The 12,072-nt window shown below is 38.9% G+C and overlaps 1 protein-coding gene across 1 annotated transcript in view; it reads left to right on the top strand.

The window, feature by feature from the left end:
* The window catches only part of EPB41L4B (erythrocyte membrane protein band 4.1 like 4B), a 164,714-nt gene that overhangs the window by 106,340 nt on the left and 46,302 nt on the right, over nt 1–12,072 (top strand). The window contains exon 18 of the mRNA XM_030943783.1: nt 5,212–5,337. Within this exon, the coding sequence (XP_030799643.1) occupies nt 5,212–5,337 (126 nt within the window). The remainder of the gene's footprint in view (nt 1–5,211; nt 5,338–12,072) is intronic.

Here is a 12,072-nt window from a genome sequence, read left to right as displayed (position 1 = left end):
TCTTCCCTTCTCAAAGCCCCTGTTTTCATATCAGTCCTACATTGCTTTAAACTACATGTTTGTGTTAGAGTCATAAATATCTTATTCTACAAGGAATACTGCTGTTTTTTATATAAAATATTTGCTGCTACAGCTAAACTTAGTAGAACAAAGCTGCAGGCAGATTGAGAAAGGTTCAGACTGAGCTAGCCAGATGAGCCTTAACATCTTTGCAAATTCTGCTCAGAACTTATGGCCTTTTGCTAGCAGGACAAAAGTATATTATAGGACTGCCCTGTTGCACAGATTGTCTGCTTCCAAATGACACCACCTGCAAAAATCTGTGGAACTACCTGCTCCCTGCTTAACAGAAATGTCCAAAGCCACTGGGGTTTCAAAAATCATTTGTAGTTTAAGAAAACTGACAAAACGAAACCCGCCTTTTTGATGTACCTGAGACTCTTCTGTGTGGTACACAGATCAGAGGGTATATCCAGGAAAAGAGGCTGCCATGGTCCTCTGAGATTATCATGCAGCTAGCAGTGACAGAAGTAGGATTTATTAACATTGAGCAATAGCATTTTATAAAATAAATTTTATACCAAGAATTAAAGAGGTTTACTCCAAGGATATAAGCATAACAAGACTTATTTGGAGTTATATTTTTCATTAGACCAAGTAATAGCTAACCTGAGGAAAATATTCTCTGTCTGACAGCTTAATGAGGTGTTTGTTTATTTGTTTTTTCAATTGTACATTTTTTCTAATAAAGAAGATGCAGTTTCTGCTTGTAAACTTTACCTCAAATAAGAATAACACATAATTGTACAGGTCTTATCATTGTGGTATCTGTTCATAATTGGTGTTAGCTGTCACATGGTTAAAAGCAATAAATTTTCTGGTGAAAAGGGGGCAAAAGAGTCTGTAGATTTCCATGCACATTTGCAGATGTAGTTGAGTCCCAGGAAATCTCAGTTAGCTAATGTGTTTTCAGAACCTATATTTTTGTGTTGTCTTTGTTAAAATTTTACCTCCCACTAGTAGTGATGACTAGCGACAAAAATAGACCTGCATTCCTAAAGAAAATATTTATTCTATTCTTCAGTTATCTTCGTTCAAATACATGTTTTAAACATGCTGTTTGTCTAAGAAGAGGCTATCAATAAATTCACAGAGGCACAAGATCATGAATCTTGCCTTTGGTACAAAGTTTGATGTGGAACAAAGCATGAACCTTTTAAAGCAGAGCTTGGAAATGTTATCTACAGGAGTGGTGTTGCTGTGTTTCATGCAACTATTTTTATATTCTGTATGTGTACTTAATATTCACTTAGCTTTGCAAACCAAAGTCAGTGTCATCATTATCTAACACTCTACAAATATGCCTTCAGTTCTAGTATCAGCAAATGTAATTAAATTGAAAGTAAATGTTTGTGAGGAGAAAAAGCAAATGTAAGACTTCAGTTACAAAAGGAAAAAAATGCCTCTAATTTAATAAGTGTGTATGTATGAGCTTGTTTGACTTTTTCCATTTAAATGCAATTTTCCAGTGTTCTATTTCCATGGAAAAATAAAATTCTGCATTGATGGTGAAAACAATGTAAACACATTGCTGTTATTGAGATCAGCAGAATTGGACATGGAAAACTGGAGATTTTTCAGGAATCCTAATGGGTTTTTTCTTAATTTCTAAACCTTTTAGGATGAGTTTCAATTGCAATTCTAAGCAAGAATATTATCTCCTTCAAATGCAAGTTTGACTCTAGGACTTTCACTTGAAAGGGGCATCTAAGATTCTTTTGAATTGTGTCATAAAAAATTACAAAATAGGAAGTTTCATTAACATCCTGCCATGCTTAGCATTGTAATAATTTCCAAATACAATACTCTGAGTGTATAAATTAAAACAAAACGTTAACAACTGCCAGCCTGGCTCAATAGATGAATAGCTGCTCTCTTTATGCTGTGAGCAGTGAGGATTCTGGAAATATAAAATTTCTTTATTATACAGCAAAATAAAGTGGAATACAGCTTTCATTCTTGTAGCAATTCTCTGTGGAGATTCCTAATGCAGACAGGTTTTAGATCTTTGTTTTTCTTACAAACTAGTGAAATGAACCACAGAATATTCTGCATGCTCTTTTGTAGCTGTGAAATATTTTATTTTCTTCTGCATTCTTGATGACAGTCATACTTTAGGAGTTAAACTCGGAGATGAAAGAGCTTGTATGTAAAGATTAGTGGCATTAGGGAAAAATAGGAGCTTATATAGATGCTTAGAAGTGCTAATAGGCTGCAATAAGGAGGTGCTGCTTTGTTCTGTGGTTAAAGTTTGCTTTTCATCTGGATCCTCAGCACCACTGACTCTGTGTGTAATAGTCTCAGCTAATCAGCTGTGGGAGAGCAGAATTCAGCAATGATTCAGGATGTACTCCTCTGTGGCAGAAAAGACCGCCACTGCCAAGGCAGGCAGGCAAGCAAAGAAGTCTTTGACATGTGTTCAGAAGCTAAAGAAGGCCTAGGTCAGGCCAAGTACTCTCGTGCCCCATGTGTGGTTTGTGTGCAGTTGACAGTTCCACTGGGGCAGGGGGACATGGTGGCCTTTGGCTGCTGGCTCAGCAGCTGCTGAGCAGGACGAGGCCGAGCAGCAATCGCAGCAGTGTCTGCTCTTCATGTCTGACCAGTCACTAAAGGTGCTGCTGCTCCTGTTGCAGTGCAAGCAAAGCAAGTTTTGCTTGCTTGAAGGTGAAACTCTTAAAGTGTGACTCAAACAAGGGCTAAAGCAGAATTGAATACCCAGCACTGGCTTCTGAGTAGTGTGCACCTTCTAGCAGCAGCTTTCTTTTTCAGCCAGGTCAGCCACCATCAGTACTTGGACTTCTCAAGAATCTCAATGTGGGACTTGCACGTCACATCTCACACTGGGGATCTCTGTTAAATGGAGTCATCTGCACAATACTGAATACAGCAGGAGATTTAGATCTTTTGAGGATTCCTAGCTATAGGGCAGCCCTGGGAGGTTTTATCTTCCTCTTGGTCAATGTGGGAAAATTGGGCAGTGGAAGAAGAACAATAGAACTGAAAAATATCTATATCCATCTGAATAAGAGAGGGATGGGGCTTGGGAACATTTCTTGTTATGAAACAAGCTTGTCTCCTAAACAAGCCTCAATTGTCTTGCTATAGCAAGTAAGATACCATTGTCTATTCTTGCTTGACTGAAATGTTATTTAATTAGTATATAGTGTTAAAACAAAGGTGAGGTTTTGCATGGCCTTTAGAAATGCCACTGCTTAATGTGTTGTTTTTCAACTGTTAGAAATCAATACACATGAACGTTGGCAGTAATAACAGCCTTTTTGAAATGGGTTCACTTTGTCTACCAAGAATATCAGTGAAGTAAAAGCTGTGTTTTCTTTACAAATAATTTTGTCCTTTTGATTATCTCCCTTCTCATCTTCTCAAGTATCCTAGAAAAGACACCTATGGCAATCAAATATTTCATGTTTGGATTTGGTGGTTTGGTTTTTTTTCATATACTTGCCAAACTACTGTTATAATCAAGACTGAATAGATGAGTACAGTTCCATAAGTTGCTCCAGCTAGACGCTGTCACTTTTCATTTTATGTATTTTCTTTTTCCCTTAGGAGGAGACTGGGGAGAATGGAAAGTCCAAATATATCTTCCTCTAAAAAAAATAAATGTAGCTTGACTAATAAACATGCAAGAATTATTAGAAATTTGGCAGAGAAAAAAAAAATCTCATGACGAGCATGAGACCTTTAACAGACAGTTGTTCAAAATCATACCTGGCAGCTATGGAATTTTGGATGCAGAAGGCTGCTAGACCAACTTTGCTTACACATAAATACCTTGCAGTCTCAACAGAGTTCTGCTAAGGTCTGGCTCTTTCCCTCCCCAGTGCTTCCTGAACAGTTTCCTCAGGCAACACAATTGCTTTTGTGACTTGCTCCACTTGCAGAAAGTGTTCCCCAAATCTTGATATTCCCATTTGTCTGTGCTTGCTCGAGGAAAGAGTCTGTAAGACTGTAGTTACTATCAGCCAGTGGCATGCCATGGGGGAGGGCAGAAGGAAGGATAAAAGAGACAGATTTTGAAGTTAAAGGGCTAATCATATGGTAATTTCAGCAGCAAAAAAAATGATTGGTTCTGTCTTGAAATACTTGGCAGAGGTGAATCTCAAGGATCATTGGACCTGGTATACTGATACATTATACCTGTTTTGGCTGAAATCTGAATGACAGCATTACATATCTGCTCTGTTTGGGCGTATACAACCATTCACCCTTCTCAACCAGGAGAGCAGAAAATGAATGCACAATCTGGGCTGTTACTCATCTCTAATTCAGGTGTCACTTCCAGGAAGAATAGGAAAGTTTGCAATGGCTGTTATGCCATTGCCCAATTATTCTCTAAAAATATGTGCCATATTACAGTTTCATTGTTTAAGAGTTCATGTTTACAATCCTGGTCTCACCATACTCTCTTTGTTGATACATTATTCTTACATTGTCTTTTTGTTTTCTTTTCTGCATGGGAAGTTTATTGATGTGGCATTTCTGCTGGATAAAGTTTGTTCAAGGCACAGAACTTTTAGGTCATGTTTGACCAGGGCACTACACTAGCTATCCTGAGGCCAAAATTTCTGATTCAGATCACTGCGTGGGTAAAGGATTGATATCAGGAGGAAAAAGCATGAGCAATGTTTAAAGTTCCTTGATTTTCCTTTTCCTTCTGACGAAGGAGATTTTGCTTGGCTTGCAATTAAGTGAAGATTCCTTCACATTTCTCTGGTTAAAGTTGCAAAGCTTTGCATTTTAAGGGTGGTGTAAAAAGCCAATGTCCACTATAATTATGCTGTTTGCTATTCTGCCTTCTGTGGGATATTTTGAGACAATGTTTTGTTTCCTCAGTGTGATCACAGGTTTGCACAACCACTCCAGGGCCTGGCTGGGCTTTTTTAATGTATCTTCATTCCACATCATTTTCTTGCTTCTATTACTCAGGCTTCCCTGGGGCTATTCTTGTCTTGAACATAGTATCAAGTCATTAAATATTTCGAAAACTTCTAAGATGTATCTTTCAGAGTATGAATATGGAAGCTTTAGCCAGCAATGCTGAATCAAGTTATTACAAGTAAAAATTTAACCTTTGATATTTTTATGAACTTATCTTTCTAATGTATGTCACTCTTTTTTAAATAAATTCAGGCTGAAGACAAGAAGGTATCAGAAAAGACTCTTCATGCCCCTGTGTCACCTTCATCTGTACCTGACCATTTGAAGTGCAACATCCTCAAAGCTCAAGTGGAAGCTGCTTTTAGAGTAGGTGCCCAGGTAATCTGAGTTTAATACTCTGCTTTTTTAGTTGTTGCATAGCTTTCACCAGTTTTCCAAAATCCCATCATTCCTCCTGAGGAAGCATGTAATTTTTAGTCAAGTATGCACATTGACATAGCGTTCTCCAGCTGCTCTGCAGTTTCTTCAGGTAACTCAAAATGATTGATATGGTGGAAGTAGGAAATTTATCCTAACTGACATGATTAATACAGCCAGGAGAGGCTGAGAAAATAGGAAAGATGGCCTCAGGAAATCTCTGTTTTGTCACTCTAGCTTTTAGTTACTTTATAGCTTAGAAAGAGTAACCTCGGGAGTTTTCTGAGGCTACCTACTATTCACGGAAACTGGGTTTAAGATTGTTCTAATGATAATATCTATATATCCAAATTCAACCTTTATTTCAGGGGATGATCTTTAGATACCTGAATGTGAAATATTAGCTAGTCTTTTGCTTTCCTACTTGTTTGTGTGCTTTTAACTAAATTTTAAGCTTCTATTTTCACTGCTTGGTTTATGTTTACATTAGATACATCCTGTTTCAAAAATGCTCTTTTAATAATGCCATACAACTGAAAACTGATGCTAAATAGCATGACTGTAAAAAGTTATTTTCCCGGTCAGAGGTTGAAACCTAAAATGTGTGATTCTTCTTAATTGAAATTTGTGGACAAAAAATAATGCCATCGGTGCCAAAAAATAAAGCCAAATACAAAGTTTTAAGAAGAAAAATAGAGGTAAAAGGTTTTTATAATGCTATCCCAAGTTCCTGTGGCATACTTGAGCACAGTATTCTCTTTGAATACAAATTATGTTGGTATTTCCATTGCTTTGTTTCTTTTCACATAATGTACCAGGTCAACTTGCCCTGCAAAGGACTTGGTTAACAATCAGCTTTGTGTATTTGTTGTTCCCTGGCAGATCTTTCATTTGAGAGCTACATTACATCTGGTCTAGCTAGATCTAAGTAAGCATCAAAATTTGGTTATTCTCACTGCCTTAGATTTCAATAGCAGAAACCATAAATCTGACAGCATAAGGAGGAAGGAGTTGTTTGGGTGATTTTTATGTCTTTTTGTTTTTGCTTAAAGCAGTTCTCTCACCTCTCTGAACTCTGTGTTGTATCAACTGTGTTTTATGCCGCATATTTCTGCCCTTGGGTTTATCTTCTGTTTTTCCTTTGTGTTTTTTCTACAGGATGTCATGGTATACTTCTCATATTTGTATTTCCTCCTGAATATGCTTAATGGTCATGTTTGACTGGCTAGTTAAAGGCTGAAAGCAGTGTGTGCTGCTGCATTCAGAATACATAATTAGGGCAAGATAGGAAATGTGCTTAACGTATGCATCTCTCAATTGACCTGCTCTGCCTTAATTTTTCAGTCTGAGGCTTTCCAAGAGAAAGCATCCTGGGTTTCTTTTTCTGCCATAACCATATTCTTTAGCTGTTGTTGTGTTGTAAATAATTTTCACAGCAAATTGAGCATTCCTCTTTTCCTTCTTGCCTGTGTTGTTTTTCACAAGGCTTTAAAATCAAATTGGATTAAGGAGATATCTGTGGACTTGGCCTCAATGAGAAAAATCGTATTTCAGGGGAAGGAAGGTAAAGAAGACTGTTGCACCATAGCATATATTGTGGGTAAATAATGGCATAAGGTTCAGTTTGAAATCCCTGAAAATTTCACTGCTAGCAAAGTGTGGCTTAAGATTTATAGCCAGTAAAAATAGGAAGTCACCTTAATCTTAGAAATCCTCATTCAACTACCTGCTTAGCCACAAAATTGCCTGTGTAACTAGAGATGAGTTCTTTTGCACTTGAGCTCCCCTCCTGTCAATTATAAAATATCAGATACATTGCAAAATAAGCAGGCAGAGACCAGGCAGTGATCAGCTGTTCCAGTAAGAAGCTGTGGCTACACAGGCACTGAAAAGGGTAGGAAAAATGGTCATGATGAAGGAGCCAGTGGAAATGCAACATTTATCCTCTAGAAGGCAGGAGAAGGGAAGGCTGCTACAGGAGGACCTGACAAACCCCTTTATGGTATTAGATACCATAAATCCACCCAGTTATCTTCTCCACCTGCCCCCAGCCCTCCAGACAACTAGCTGAATACCAATAGCTAAGCCATTTCCCAGTGGCAGTTCAGTCATCTTCTGGGAAAAGTGACCTGGGATGGAATTGCAGTGCTGAGAGACACAGCATCCTTTCAAGGGAGCAGATAAGGAATAATTTTCTTCATGGAAGGCAACTACTTTACTCCATATATTCCCCCAGGGCTGTGATCCTGCCCCTCTTTGACCCCATATGACATATCTTGCTGCTCAGTATATCTGGAGGACTAATGATGTTATCCTCTGCCCAATTCTATCTTTTGATGCCAGTTCCATATTATATCCCCAAAAAGTCTTGCCTTCTGGCCTTATTCTTAACACTCCAATTTCTCATCTCTTCTTTTTTGTACTGTCATATTTCAATTTACTAGGCAGACAGAGCAAGAGGTATATCTATGGTCTGTAAGGCACAGCCTATATTCCTTGAGTTGTAAAGCAAGGCAGCCTTGTTTTTCCTCATGTAGAGTACAGTTATTCCTATATTTCATGATAGCACAAAAGAAATTTAAAAATAATAATGGAAAAAAGAGAATTTGCTCCTCTAGTTTGTAAAAGAAAGAAGAAAGAAACACTCTGTCTTATACACATGGGTGTTTGAAAGGAAATGTTCTAAGGGCCCCAAAAAATCTATGGTTTAACTCATTCTTTTTAAAACTTCATGGGGCATCTTCATTATGTGGTTAGGTTTAAAAGCATGAGAAAAATATTGGTGCACTGTAGGATCACATCCAAAATTAACAAACTGTTGCTTGAAGTATTTGTAACAGCTCTCCCTTCAAGCAGTAGGAATATTTTCAATACCATATGCTACTAACATCAGGATGTGACAAGTTTATGAAAGCACCTCCTGCATGTAGTAGAAGAAGAAGCTGTTCCTTGTTAATTCAGAGAATTGAGTAAATGTTTGCAAATGGAAAATATAAATTGGGACAGAAATTTTTTGTAGTTTACTTTTTTTTTATGGCAGCTAGGCACCAACAAAAGAGAGAGCTTTATAAATGAATAATTCTAGTGCTTATGATTTAAAAAATGAAACCAGGGGAAATGTTGCTAGACATTTGAAAATATATCCTGGAATATGATCTCTGTGCTTTCTCATTTCAGAATTGTGCTGAAGAGCTTATCACATTCCTAGGGGACAATACATCTCCCACAGTTATAGACCTGAGTTAGAGACAGAAAATTTATAAGGTTATGGTGCTGATCACTTAGCCCTGCTTGTGGTTTAGATTTATAGAGCAGCAGAAAACTAACATGAGTGAGGATTGGGGTTTTTTATTTGGTGAAGATGGGAATATTTATGTGCTACTCATCTAAATGTAGAAACAAACTGCAGTGTGCACAGGAATGCTGGAAGCTGGATCTAGGAGCTCACTGCCATGGACGCCACAGATGAGAAATGTGAGGAACCCACATGCAGCTGTGGGAGCCTGTGGCTTACACAGGGCATGCCATACTTACCTGTAGGGCGAGAGCAAATGAGTAATGTTTCACAACACACCTCTCAAACTGTGCCACAGGGACCTGCCACCTTTTAGCTGACAGACTACATGTCACAGTTCCCACATAATTAAGCTCCAGGGGAGCCCTAAACACTGAAGCAACTGACATGTCTCTCTTTTTTTTTTTTTTTTTTTTTTTTGCATATATTCCAGGCTCTTCATTTGAGAGGTACTCACATAAAGCTGCAGTGTGGAGCTGTCAGAATACAAAAGACCAGCTCTCGCTATCATTTAAAACCCCTTTGCAGCTTGCATGAGTCAGTGCTGAAATGCTGTGATTGAGCAGACATAACTTGTTGGTATCAAACAAAGAGTCCCTTTTGCAAAAAAGTTCATGGCCCAAGTAATGAAGGAAAGATACTTGAAGGTTTCAGTTGCTATTTTTGTCCATTTTGGCTTTGGACAAATCCTAATTATCCTTAAAATTAAGCACAGGGTCCTGAGCAAATGTACAGCTATCTCAGCAGGGCTTTTTATTTTGGCAGGCAGTGTTCTAGCAGTTTGTCATCCACAAGTGGTGTCTGTATTCTGCACCTGTTACCCAGGCTTTGCTAAATCTTTGGGTTCATGTGTGTCCAGCAGGTTAGCACAGGGAAGGATCCCTTTTGTTACAGAACTCTACTGCAGCTAATTCTTGCATCACTCACATCTTCCTCTTGTCTACAGACAAGGGAAGGCCGAGCTCATTCTACAGGTACATTTTTGCAGTGCAGTTTATAGAAGATAGTTAGAGGTGACATTACTACTGAGCTACATTATGGGTTGTTTGCTGAGAAAAAAAAAAAAGTGGTGAGAAAAGGTGGTTTGGAGCTGCGGGGTCTTACAAAAGAGCATACAAAATCCTATTTATTTCTCCCTTTTCAACCCCAATGGAAACTCTTGGCTGGGGAAGAGGTATCTTCAATCAGCCAGGTTTGGGTTCTCAAGCCATTGATTCCCCTGCCTTGGTTCTCAGTAAACAAAGGGACATTTAGGCTGAACAAGGGACGTTCAGTCCTCTAACTCCTTTCACACTCTAACTTTCTTGACAAACCTATACACATGCAAATTTTTAGGCCAGGTCGATAGCGATCTGTCTCTTTTTTTTCTCCCTTTCCTAGAAACAAGTACAGGCCGAATATAATGTAGTTTTACCTTAAGTTCTGCAAATATGTGAGTAAGTGCAGGTTGTCTGTGCTGTTTAGAGTTGCCTTGAGGAAAGGACAGGTCCGTGGTACAGAAAATACTTCAGGTCATGCAGGATACCGGTGTCATCCCGTGCTCCCTACATAGATGCAAGCCATGGCTGCAATGTAAATGAGACTGGCATCTATGCATTATTTATGGTAGAAAAGGTGCAGAAGTGAGGTGATCCACAGTGCCAGTCTGTCATGGATACATTTTTGATGATTCTTTATCTCTTTTAGTGTTCTGCCTCCTTTAAGGAAAGAATCAAGTGTAAGGACTTGTCATTTTCAAAGTCCAGCTGCTTTTGCCATATATTTCTAGAAAAAAATTCCCTGTCTTTATGTAAGCTGGGTCTTTGGAGCTTTATTCACTTAAGGAGATCTGGATTCAAACCCTAATCAGGTCATGAATGAAAATAGAGTAGGTGAGGGGAAGACACTAGAGGATTTATAATGATATGTGATCTTTCTTATTATAGGACTTAAACAAATCCTTCTGGATACCCAGAGGAATTCTCAGCTTTCACTAGATGTTGACTTAAGTACCCTGAAAGGATCAGCTTTTCCAACATTTCAGGCTCCTTCCATCATGAATTAGTTGCTGTTTGCTTCCCTCTCCTCCTTTCCTCCCTCTCTCCATCCGTCCTTATTCAGAGCACCGAGCTACTGCACAATTTGGCAGTCTTTGCACAGAGATCAGAACTGAAATTATGTGAGCATAACGGTCACAGCTGAGGTGTTCAGGCTGTGGGGGAAGCTTCCACAGCTCCTTATGTACACTGTGCCTTCCTTGCTAAAGCTGTTGCTGTTAGTCACCCACTTGGATGAGCAATAACCTCACTGTCAAGTTGCAGGCTAGGTAAAAAGAAGCAACTGCTCTGGGACTCTCAGCTGGAACAGCAGCAAGTGCAACATCACATCAGTTATAATTGTTCATAACAATGGAATTTTAAAATGGCTCAGCTTCAAATTCTCTGTGTTCAGTTGCTATGTTGAAACAGGTTTACTCAACTTAAAAAGTGAGGCACAGGAATTTCATGGTTCCACAGATATAAAAAGAGAAGATTTTGATTTTGTGTGATGAATATATGACATGTGGCAGCTCATTAGAAGAGTGTCAGCAATAATACCTCAAAATCAGGGAAAGAACTGAGGAAATGATGTGGCAGCCTTGCTGGAGGTACAGAAGGGGAGTGAAGATTTATATAAACAAAATATGAGAACTGATGAGATCTTCAGTTTGTTTCCTGGGAAAGTGGAGGCAAATGTGGCAGTGGTGTCACAAGACTCCCAGAGCTGTGGGTATGTCAGCTCTGTCTCCTCTCTGAGAGTCTGCCAGAACATGATGAGACAAGCACTGTTAATTGCTTTGATGTGTAAGAGCCTCACCACAGCCCATGGTGCCAGACCTTGTTCAGAGGGGAAAAAAACCAGAGTAGTCTGTTCCCAAGAGACATAAACATCGTGCTTTTCTGCCTGAGAAGTTACATTTGACATATTAAATCACCAAGGTAGGTTTACCTTGGCAGAACATTCTTCCTGATGACATGTTCCTTAGCCTGTATTATCTAATGAGATCAACCAACATTTGGCATGGCTGACAAAAGATTAAATTGTTGATAAAGAGCTGAAAAATCAAATATGATTCAGGCCTCCTTATCATCATTACAGATTCAGAAAGAGCCAAGATAGAGAAGTATTTCCAGGCCACTGTGGTGAGAGTCATTCCTTCCTTACCTTTGAAGATCTCCAAACATGTGAAAGCTGTGTTGCTCTCCCTTCCTTGCTGCAACTGAGAACTTTGTGAAATTGCTAAATAAGAGCCATCATATGTGTCCTGACCCTTCTAGACCCTTGTCTTTCTCAGATGAGAACCTGGCACTCTCCCTCGGCTGCAGTGATCTGATTCTTCATGCAGTTTTTTTGCTTATCCAAGGTGCTCCTATCTTGGATCA

This window comes from Camarhynchus parvulus, chromosome 2, assembly GCF_901933205.1.
Source record: "Camarhynchus parvulus chromosome 2, STF_HiC, whole genome shotgun sequence".
Lineage (NCBI taxonomy): Eukaryota > Metazoa > Chordata > Aves > Passeriformes > Thraupidae > Camarhynchus > Camarhynchus parvulus.
This window is presented reverse-complemented; position numbering and strand designations above follow the sequence as displayed.